General features: G+C 41.0%; 1 protein-coding gene across 1 annotated transcript in view; it reads left to right on the top strand.

Moving 5' to 3' along the window:
- smc2 (structural maintenance of chromosomes 2) overlaps positions 1 to 6392 on the top strand; it is a 46858-nt gene extending 40466 nt beyond the window's left edge. The window contains exons 22-24 of the mRNA XM_020529775.2: positions 498 to 658; positions 3690 to 3837; positions 5851 to 6392. Coding sequence (XP_020385364.1) covers positions 498 to 658; positions 3690 to 3837; positions 5851 to 6042 — 501 coding nt within the window. The 3' untranslated portion in view covers positions 6043 to 6392. The remainder of the gene's footprint in view (positions 1 to 497; positions 659 to 3689; positions 3838 to 5850) is intronic.
- Positions 6393 to 12239: the final 5847 nt, after the last annotated feature.

Here is a 12239-nt window from a genome sequence, read left to right as displayed (position 1 = left end):
ACTGCCTGGGGCTTTCTTTGAATATAATGTTTTCTGATTTTGACTTTCTTTCCTATTGCTGATTGATAAATAAAAAGAAAACAACTGTCATTTTTGCCTCTTTCGGCTGTGGGGTTAAAGAAGGCACATACATTCTTCAAATTGGATTGCTAAAAGTCTGGAATGAGACAATTGACCCTCATTGCATCAGTTTGGAATGGACTGAAAATTGTAATACTCCACAAACTGTACCTTTTAGACTTTAATATATGATTTCAACGCATGTGGACTTTTTGTTTCAAATATGTGTGAATTTATTGTATGTTATAACTCTTAAATGGACCTCCATACCATTACTGACATCTAAAGTAGAGAATCTAAAGATGTGGATTGCTTATCGATTTGTGACTAAGTAGAATGTGCAACTTGTATGAAGCTCCTGAAATAAGTAAACCGTAATCAGTGTATTTTCACCTTAGTATGTTGGCCAATATTATTTTTGTTTTATGACTTAACAGGTAGACAAAGATTTTGGCTCAATTTTCTCCACATTGCTTCCTGGAGCTAATGCCATGTTGGTACCTCCTGAAGGCAAGACCATTCTAGATGGAGTTGAATTCAAAGTAGCTCTTGGAGATGCCTGGAAGGACAACCTTACCGAGCTTAGTGGTGGTCAAAGGTCTGTCTTTCCATTTTTACTGGATTTCTTAATGTTAATTATCTTTTAATGTAAATACTGCCCCGGTCAACCTTCGGCTGCTTTCATCCAGAACCTTTGATTTTCCCCTAAAGTAACTTTGCTGTAATTTTCACAAAAATATGCTATCGAGGTTTGTCACCTACCGAGTGAGTGAGAGCCTGGGCCTTAAACCAACTTGGCCCCAGCTTTGGAGGATTCACAAGTGTACTGCATATCTACAGATAGACAGGCAGGTCTGTGTACTAGAACTGATGAGACTGTACAATTGTCCATAGCTTATAAAGTCTAGGAAACCTTTAACATTGTTCTTAAACTCTTATGACATTTTGAATTTCAGCAAGAACAGCATGTGAAATTTCTGTTATTCGTCTGACACCGTTTAGAAAGATAGAACTGTCATTTATATGGTACCTTTCACAATGCCTTCAAGAGATTTACAGCAGTTACAGAAGTACTGTGGATATCAAAACTCTAAAACAATAATTGCTGAAAATGTTCAGCAGGTCAGGCATTTATGAAAAAAAAGGGTCCCATCGCACCAATTAATTGCTTTCATGTGTAATTCTTGTTTTGGAGACAAACAAGGTAATTGCACACAGTAAGGTCTTGATAAGAACCTCTTTCTTAAAAAAAAAAACTGTTCCCTTTGCCAATAGAGAATGTCGTCTAACTGCCAATGCTTGTTGTTTAAAATGAATCAAAAATCATCCTCTGGCCCCTCCATTTAGTTGATTTTTTCCAACATTGTTTTGACAGCTGCATTCTTTGGTAACTGTACAGCCTCTTCCAGCTTCATTAGTCACTTTCCACTTATCTGTTTTCTTGGAGATTGGGTACTCACTTTACTCAAGGGCCTTTGCTCAGAGGTTGCTGAGGTTAGAATAGCAGACTCAGATAACTGGATGTTAAAAACCCATACTTTATTTTCAGCGTTCATTGTTTTATTTAATGGATTCAATAAGTCAGGCAGCATCCAGCAAGGGAGAAGCAAAGTTAATGTTTCAGGTTGATCATCTTTTATCAATTTTTTTCCTCTCTCCACAAATGCTGCTTCACTTGCTTTTATTTGATTTCCGGCATCCATAGTATTTTGCTTTTGCTTCCATGCCTTATGTTGTTGGTCTGAAAAAAATGTTCACCACTTTTAAGAAGAACAGAAATAATGCAGAGAGAAATCAGCCAGAAGTTGCCTCAGTTTTGCACCTATGTCCTTGTCATAGAATCGTGATACAGAAGGGGTCCATTCAACCCACTGAGTCCAGTCAGTCCCATTCCTCTCTGAGATAATAGTCAGATATATTGTTTTCTCTGCTGGCTGACCAATATTGGCCAGGACACTGTGGTGACTCACCTGCTCTTCAAAGGGTTTGGGTCTTTTATATTCATCAGAGAGGGCAGGAAGGAGCCTTAGTTTAACAACTCATCCAACACAATAACATCAAGACAATTGGTAACACATTTTCCAATTATTCTCATTTGACTTATTAACAAATTATTGCCCAAGATCATTAAAAGGTCAGAAATAAAAACAATGTGCTTCTCTGCCCCTGGACCAGGTTCAAGTCCCACCTGCTCCAGAGGTGTGTAATAATATCTCTGAACAGGTTGATTAGGAAAATGGGTTAATTTTTTAAAAAAATTATAACAGTGTGCTGGTGAAACTCTGCACCTGTGGAGAGAAAAACAAAATAACATTTTAAATCTCGTATGACTCTTTGAACTGGAGAGGGTTGAAAAGGTGGTGGGTTTTATGCTGCAGAAAAGGTGGAAGAACAAGTGGAACAGATGGTAAAGGTACCCTAGAGCAAAAGGCAAAGGGCATGTTAATAGTAGTAGGATAAATGAAATGTAGATGAAAGCTTAGAAGTCTGAGAAAGAGACAGCATCAGACTTCAGTGTAATTTGCAAAAGTAAGGGAAATGGTATCTGATAGATGATATAGAGGTATGAAACTTGAGCAGCAATTTTGAAAACCTTTTATAGAGATACTGCAGAATAATTTAAAAACAACATAACGTGCCTTTTGGAGCAAGCTCCGTCAAGCTAGATGACTGGATTATTGCACCTAGGTGCATCCACTTAGAGTCCTGAAGGAGACAAAATTACCAAATCAATGAGAGAGCAAAATAAATGGAAATTTTCCTTCCAACCTCATGAAGTGATGAAAGCCAGTCCCAGACATTACATGGATCATGTGTTTATTTGTTAATCCTCTCACCTTCTGTTTGGCATGGTCTCTGCCCCAATTTAAAAAAAAACTGACTCTCTTGAAGTTACACAGAATGAGTCAGCACATAATGCAGCAGCTAGCAACATGTTCCAAAGACTTGCTACTCCCTGGGAATATGCAGTTGATTACTACTTTGTGTGGTTGGACTTCTCCCCATCTATCTTTAAACTGTATTGATTATTGTTTTCATAATTTTATAAATCTCCAGTGTTCGCTTTTAGCTCTATTCTAACCTAGAGTAAATTAAACTCTTTAACTTTATATCATCTTTGTAACTTTTTCCAAGGCCATATCACCTACAGTGTGAGGGTATCAACCTTTGGTTGTACTTGCTCCAACCTTTTTCTTCTCTGCAACTACCACCTATATTTCTTCAATTTTTGAAGAGAACAAGAGCATAATCTTATTCAGACTGATACGTGAAAAAAGTTAGATGCCCATTGTAGTGACAGGCCACATCATGATTATTTAACATAAAAACATGATAGGGTTTTAGTTGCAAGCATTTAGCTTGTAATTTTACTCTGATATGGTGATGTCAAGCATGTGCTTCCATATCAATCAAATTTGAGCAATGTAGCACTCTTAAGTAGGTCAGGGAGACAATTTTGAACCATAGCTCTGCATGTGAGAAACAACAATGACTGAGCTTTGACAGTGCAACATATACTGAGTTAACACTTGATTTGTTCAAATTTATAGAGTCCAGGTTTTTTTCATGCAAATTCTGTTACAGTAACAGAATGTGACTGGTTCTGTTTTTTTTTATATATTCCATAGGTCATTGGTGGCTCTGTCTCTGATCCTGGCTATGTTGCTGTTTAAACCTGCTCCAATTTACATTCTGGATGAAGTTGATGCAGCGCTGGATCTTTCTCATACTCAGAACATTGGGCAAATGTTGCGAACACATTTCCAGCACTCTCAGGTATGTAATTAATATTTTTTAAAAAGAGCAGCTAACTGAATTAATATAGTTTTCAGCACTCTATTATTCAAACTCTACAATTTCTGCTCCCTTTTGCCTTTCCTGTCTCATTCCTATGCTGCTTTTATCTTTTCTTACCTTCCCATTCCTGAAACATTTATTTCTCAATGGGGCTTAGCTCCATATAGGCCTGAGCCCCCACTGTATCCGCATTCTGTTCAAGTGTTATTTTGAGCATTTAGTCAGCTGTTTAGTAGTAGGAGCTCAGCAATATTAGTCTGCTGCACTAATGTTTCAAACAGACATTGTTGGACACTGACTAACAACAGTTTACCCCTTCCCGATCCAGAGCAGAGGCTAATTTTAGTAGTCCTATTAATATGTGTGCTAAGAACAACAAGAACATGAGCTCTGGATAAGATATGGAACCTTTCTGTATGTATCTGTTACTCATTGTCTTAACAGTTGACCAACTGAGGAACAGCTGAATTTTACTTTCAGTAGCTGAGGAAAAAGTCACAGGTTCGGTTCTCATTGTTATGTTCCAATTGGAGCATTCCAATTTGTCCAAGGTTGTTGCTGCTGATCGTTTGGCAAACTCTGGTGTCAGTGCACATTGAGTGTCCTTTGGGGAAGAATCAGACTTAAGGTGATGTCTCAGCATCTGAATACCCTGTCAACACTCATCCATGGTTCACAAATTGACAGTGCCTGCCTCGTTGAATTAGCAGATGAAATATTGCAATAAACATTGCTTTAGAAAAGAAGCAACTGAATGAGTTAAAGTAACTAATAATGAAGATGAAAGAGACCTAGGCATCTTGCACTGAAACCTGGGTAGAAGACCTGTTTCTGCTCGTTAAGATGCAAGGAAGGCATTTGAGTAATGGTAGAGGTGTAGAGGGAATGTCAGAGCTCTGCAGCAAATTGAAAGCTGGGAACACCTTGGGCTGCTTCGCCCAGTGTCCATTTTTATACGATTGTTGTTCTGTGAAGCAGCTTGGGACATTTTGCTACATTTAAATGTGCCACATAAATTCAAGATTTCTTTAGCTTGGAAAGAGATGCCTAGAGGAAGCTTCATAGAACAGGAACATTTCCATTGCTGAATAGTGCAAAACAAATAGACCTGGATTAATACTATTCTCAAAGTAAGATTAGGATTGATCAGAAAATTCTTCTTTTGAAATAGCTTATGGAATGAATTTCCTGGTAGAAAGGAAAAGACAGAAGCCCTGGAATCTTGAGAGACACCGTTGTAAGCTATTCAAGGGATATCTTCAAATCTTCCTATATAGTTAATCTAATATGTGCCAAATGACTGTCCTCATTTGTAAGTCCGCAAATTCTAGGGATGTTTGAAAATTGGTAACAGTGGTGTTGAAGTCTTGGTCACTAATGAGCCTTTGAAAGGAGGGGAGAGATTGGGGAAAATGTTGACGTAAGGAATAAAATGGAAAGTCAAACGGGTTGAGCATAAGCTGTGGCAAGAATTGAAGGCTGGCCATGAGATAATTATGAATAATAAAGGACATTCTGCCTATTTTACATTGGTCATATAAAAGATCCTGAAGTCTCTCCATTGCAGCATTCAGGTTAGCTCTTGAAATGTCCTTTTTTTCTAGCATCTACTACTCTTGTGGATGTAGAGACCATTGGCACCAACTCTAAATTCATCTTTTGCTGATGAGAACGTGTACATTTCGTTTTTGGCAAGATGATTTCTCAGTGGCTTCAGAAAGCCCTTTTCTTTTAATCTTTCCAAACAACTCTACCTCTAACACTGGATTGTCTACTTCTGACTTTGACACATGGAGGCTTGTCAATGAATGGGAAAGTTCAATTATTACTGAGACTGTACAAACTCCATTCTCATTCTATTACTGGTTACTACAATACTACTTTCTCACTGCTGCATCTATATGGGAGAAATAGAAGGTGGGAATCTATTTTTTTCAAAAACACTATATTGCTGACAAAGTAACTTTTTTTTTAAAAATTAAACTCCTACAGTTTATCGTCGTATCACTAAAGGATGGCATGTTCACCAATGCTAATGTCTTGTTCAAAACCAAATTTGTGGATGGCGTGTCAACAGTTACAAGATTTGCTCAGAGTCAGAATAGTTCAGTCACACTTAATCACCTTCCAGGCCGAGCAGATAAAGATAAAACTAAAGAGAAGAGAAACAGACTTCAAATATAATTCTGAAGCACTGACTGGCATCTCTCAAATGGCTATATTGAACTGTGCATGCCATCTCCTGTATATGTAAAACTGTACAGCAAAGTTACTTTTTGTTTTCTTTATATTTTTGCATACTGTTTTGTGGCTGTTTTAATATTTCTAATAAACTGCTTTTTCCTGCTATAATAATGAATACTTTTCCTGGAAGATGATGAACTTGCTTTTTAAAAAAAAACTGTGTAGTGTATTTCTTGCATCAATGTTTCAAAACACTGACCAAATAGAGGGACAAATTAAAACAAAATGTTTTTGATTTAAGCTTAAAACTGTTATGTTTTGTGTGACGGTAAAGGAATTATATACAGTTAGTTTATGATTTTGATTGCCTTCTGACTCAGTTTTATTCTGGTATCTGTTGCTTCTTTCCTGCGTGACATTTGGTAAAGTTCCTGCACAAGACTTTAACTGATTCTGCTGCATATTCATGAGTATTAATGTATCAAATACTCTTGGACTAGATGCAAGATAAGGTTATCATTTGGTGGGTAATCCACCTCTCAATCTTTGTCTTTCTTTAAGTGATCACAACAATGCTCATATTGTTATTAAACTCTTCCCCAGTGGCCCAACCCTTCAACTCACAATTGACATCAAGGGTCTGAATTTAACTGTGATTAAATTAAAATTAGGTCCCAAGGATCATCTCTCACTGTTGATTCTTCCTTGTAACCTCAACCCCAAAGCTACATCCCTAGTTAATTTGTTCCACTATATAATTGACTTAGTCATACATGACCATGGTGCCCACTCAACTAGTTCTAATTGCCTGCATTTGGTCCATATCCCTCTAAACCCTTCTCATCCATGTACCTATTCAAATGTTTTTTTAAACGTTGCTCTTGTACCTGCCTCAATCACTTTCTCCAGCAACGCATTCCATATACGAACCACTATCTGCGTGAAGAAGTTGCCCCTCAAGTCTTCCTTAAATCTATCACCTCTCACCTTAAACCTATGCCCTCTGGCTTTCAATTCCACATCCCTGGGGGAAAAAGACTTAACTTCCCCCCCCTCGGTGGTCGAGAACGCCCTCAACCGTGTCTCCCACATCTCCCGCACCTCATCCCTCACACCCCGTCCACGCAATAAGAACCAAAAAAGAATCCCCCTCGTCCTCACGTACCACCCCACCAACCTCCGGATCCAACGCATCATCCTCCGACACTTCCGCCATCTGCAATCCGACCCCACCACCAAAGACATCTTTCCCTCCCCACCTTTATCTGCTTTCCGGAGGGACCACTCTCTCTGTGACTCCCTTGTCCGCTCCACACTCCCCTCCAGCTCCACCACACCCGGCACTTTTCCCTGCAACCGCAGGAAGTGCTACACCTGCCCCCATACCTCCTCCCTCACCCCCATCCCAGGCCCCAAGAAGACTTTCCACATCAAGCAGATGTTCACCTGCACATCTGCCAATGTGGTATACTGCATCCGCTGTACCCGTTGTGGCTTCCTCTACATCGGGGAAACCAAGCGGAGGCTCGGGGACCGCTTTGCAGAACACCTACGCTCGGTTCGCAATAAACAACTGCACCTTCCAGTCGCGAACCATTTCAACTCCCCCTCCCATTCCTCAGACGACATGTCCATCCTGGGCCTCCTGCAGTGCCACAACGATGCCACCCGAAGGTTGCAGGAACAGCAACTCATATTCCGCTTGGGAACCCTGCAGCCCAATGGTATCAATGTGGATTTCACAAGTTTCAAAATCTCCCCTCCCCCTACCGCATCCCAAAACCAGTCCAGCTCGTCCCTGCCTCCCTAATCTGTTCTTCCTCCCACCTCAAGCCGCACCTCCATCTCCTACCGACCAACCTCATCCCGCCCCCTTGACCTGTCCGTCCTCCCTGGACTGACCTATCCCCTCCCTAACTCCCCACCTACACTCACCTTTACTGGCTCCATCCCCGCCTCTTCGACCTGTTTGTTTCCTCTCCTCTATCCATCTTCTATCCGCCTCCCACTCTCTCCCTATTTATTTCAGAACCCCCTTCCCCTCCCCCTTTTCTGATGAAGGGTCTAGGCCCGAAACGTCAGCCTCTCTGCTCCTATGATGCTGCTTGGCCTGCTGTGTTCATCCAGCCCTGCACCTTGTTGTCTCGGATTCTCCAGCATCTGCAGTTCCTACTATCTCTGATTCATATGCATTCATCCGATCTATGCCCCTTATGATTTTATACACCTGAATAAGGTCACTCCTCATTCTCTTGTTCCAAGGAATAAAGTCCTATCCTGGTCAACCTCTCCCTATGACTCAGGCCTACTAGTCATAGCAACATCCTTGTAAATCTTCTTTGCATATTTTCTGGTTGAACTATGTCTTCCCTATAACAGGGTGACACTACTCCAAGTGCAGCTTCACCAATGACCTATACAACTATAAGATAACATCCCAACTCATACTGAATGCCTCAACCAATGAAGGGCAGCATGCTAAATGCCTTCTTCACCACCCTGTCCATCTGTGACACCACTTTCAACAAACTATGTACTTGTACTGCTAGGTCCCTCTGTTTCACAACACTCCTCAGGACCTTACCATTTACTGTATGTACTGTTGACTTTCCAAAATGCAACACTTTACACTATCTGTATTGAATTGCATTTGCCAATCCTCAGCCCACTTCTCCACCTGATCAAGAACCCGTTTTAATTTTTGATAACCTTCTTCACTATCAACAATACCTTCTAATTTTGTACCATCCGCAAACTTAGTAATCATGCCTTGTTCATTCACATCCAGATCATTTATGTAAATAACAAAGGTCCCAGTACCAACCCCTGTGGCACACCACTAGTCACAGGCCTCCAGTCTGAGAAACAACCTTCAACCATCATATAAACTGACATTTTCCTAGCCATTATCAGTTCTGACGAAGGTTTACCGGACCCAAAACGTTCACTCTGATTTTTTTTCTTCACAGATGCTGCCAGACCTGCTGAGCTTTTCCAGCAACTTTGTTTCTGTTCCTTCCACCATCATCCTCTGCTTCCTACCATCGAGCCAGTTTTGAATCCAATTAGCTAGCTTTCCTCAATCCCATGCAACCTAACTTTATGACTAGCCTGCTGTGTGGAACCTTGTCAGAATCCATACAGACAACATTCACTACCCTACCCTCATCCATTCTCTTGGTTATCTCTTCAAAAAAAACTCCAGAAGATTTGTCAGTCATGACTTCCCACACACAAATCAATGCTGACTGTCCAAAAGTTGGTTGATCCTGTCCCTCCATATTCTCTCCAATAACTTACCTACCACTGATGTCAGGCTCAATGGCCTGTGGTTCCCTGGCTTGTCTTTGCTACCTTTCTTAAACAATGGAACAACATTAGCCACCTTCCAGTCTTCTGGAACTTCTCCAGTGGCTAAAGATGAAGCAAAAATTTCTGTAAGGGCCTCTGCAATTTCTTGGCTAGCATCCCACAACGTCCGACTATGAACTTGATCAGGCCCAGGGGATTTATCTACCTTAATGCACTTTAAGGCTGCAAACATGCTGATATTTGAGAGGACCTATTCTCTCTCTAGCCACCCTTTTACTCTTAATATAGCTGTAAAACCTTTTGGGATTATCTTTAACCTTATCTGCCAGATCCATCTCATACCCTCTTTTTGCTCTTCTGATTTCCCTCTTGAGTGTGCTCCTACACTTTTTATAGTCATCTAGGGATTCACCTGAGCCTGATAGCTTAAACCCAATGTATGTTGCCCTCTTCTTCCTGACAAGAGTCTCAACATGTTGACTATTTTTGGGAGCAGCATGGTGGCTCAGTGGTTAGCACTGCTGCCTCACATTGCCAGGGACCTGGGTTCAATTCCAGCCTTGGGTGACTGTCTGTGTGGAGTTTGCACATTCTCCCTGTGGTTTCCTCTGGGTGCTCCGGTTTCCTCTGGGTGCTCCAGTTTCCTCCCACAGTCCAAAGATGTGGACAGTAGGTGGATTGGCTATGCTAAATTGCCCATAGTGCCCAGGGATGTTTAGGTTAGGTGGGTTAGACATGGGAAATATAGGGGTAGGGGAATGGGTCTGGGTGGGATGCTCTTCGGAGGGGCAGTGTGGACTTGTTGGGCCAAATAGCCTGTTTCCATACTTTACAGATTCTAAGATCCCTTGTCAGCCAGGGATCCCTAAACCTGCCAGCTTTTCCCTTCACTCTACCATACTGTCCCTGGACTCTTGATATCACACTTTTACAAGCCTCCCATTTGCCACTCGATCCTTTTCCTTAAAACAGACTCACCCAATCGACCTCTTCTGGATCCTGCCTATGGCCCCAAAATTGGCCCTGCTCCAGTTTAGCACCTTAACCTGTGGACCTGTCCTATCTTTTTCCATAACTATGTTAAAACTAAAAGGGAGTTATGGTCACTGGACCCAATGTGCTCTCCGACTGACACTTCAGTCACTTGTCCGGCCGTGTTTCTTAAGAGGTGGTCCAGTGTTGCACCCTCCTGAGTAGGGCCTTCTACATATTGATTTAGGAAACCTTTTTGAACCATTTGACAAATTCCTTGGATGAAGGGATCAGAAAATAAGAAAAGTAGCTACAAAGAGATAGGTTGGTTAAGTGAGTGCATTAAGATTTGGCAGAAAGAGTATAATGATGGAAAATGTGAAAATTCTGTTTTGGCAGGGAAGATATAAAATCATATCTTACTTTGAGTTTGCTGGACAATAACAAGCAGTAGGATCTCAATATCCTGGTGCATGAATCACAAAAGGTTGGTATGCAGCTACAGTGAGTAATTAGGAAACTAATGGAATTTTATTTAATGCAAGTGAAACTGTATATAGAAGTAGAGGGCATATGCTTCAGTTATACAGGACACTGGTGCAATCATATCTGTTATACTGTGTGAAGTATCAGTCTTATTAAAGGAAGGATGTAGACATGTAAAAAGCAGTTCAAAGAATTACTAGACTAAAACGTGGAATGGGCAGTTGGTCTTCTGAGAGCAGGTCGGACAAGCTAGGTTTATCCACTGGAGTTCAGAAAAGTAAGAGATGACTTGATTGAAACAAAATCCTGAGGAGTTGGCAGAGTAGGTGTAGAAAGGATGCTTCCTTTCGTGGGGCTATCTAGAACTCTAGGTCAGTGCTTAAAAATAAGTGGTTGCCTATTTAAGACAAAAGAGCAGAATTTTCTCAGAGGGTTGTGAGACTTTGGATTTTAGCTTCCACCAGCTTTTGAGGAAGGCACTCTGAATAACTTAAGGCAAAGGTAGAGAGGTGTTTGAAAAGGGGGTGAAAGGTTATCATGTAGGTGGGGTTTGTGGAACAATCTGATCAACCATGATTCTATTCAATGGCAGAGCAGCCTTGATGAGACTTATTTCACCTAATTCAAGTGTTATGAATCTTGTTTCTCAGTACAGCCACAACACTAACCCAGACAACTAACATTCCATCAATCCATCTTCTGATCATCAGCAAAGTAATGGACAGGGTCACGGTCAGTGCTTTCAAGTGGCGCCTGCTCAGTAATAACCTGCTCCTAGTGTTTATTTTGTGTTCTGCCAGGGCCACACAGCTCCTGACCTCAGTACAGTCTTAGTCCAAACATGGACAAAAGAGTTAAACTCTAGCAGTGAGGGGAGAGTGACTGCCTTTGGTACCAAGACTACGTTTAACACATGAAACAGCCTTGGCAAAAGTCGAGTTAGTAAGAATTGGGCAAAGTTTTCCACTGATTAGAGTCATACCTATTACAAAGAAATATCAATCATCTTAGTTCCAGGTCATTACTGAAGAGTTCCTTGGGGTAATGTTCTTGGCACAATCACCTTCAGTAATGTTGAGTGCCATTTGCAACTCCTCAGGTCCTGAAGCAGTCCATGTCAAAATACAGCAAAACCTGAACAACATCCAGACTTGGGCTGATTAGTGTAGCACAAATGTCGCTTGCCACTTGTATCAAAAATGACCATGTCCAACAAGAAAGAATCTGTCTTTCCTTGACATTTAATGACACTACCATAGATGAATTTCCCCATTGTCAATATTCTGGGATTTGCCTTTGAAACTGAACTTGACTAGCCATATAAATACTGTGGCTACGAAAGCGGGTTAGGGGCTAGGAATCCTGTAGTAAAGTCTGTTCACCATCTACAAGATATAAGTCATGAATGTGATGGATGCCCTCACTTC

This window comes from Rhincodon typus, chromosome 3 (genome assembly GCF_021869965.1).
Source record: "Rhincodon typus isolate 14 chromosome 3, sRhiTyp1.1, whole genome shotgun sequence".
Lineage (NCBI taxonomy): Eukaryota > Metazoa > Chordata > Chondrichthyes > Orectolobiformes > Rhincodontidae > Rhincodon > Rhincodon typus.
Note: the sequence above shows the minus strand (reverse complement) of the source record. Positions and strands in the feature narration are given on the sequence as shown.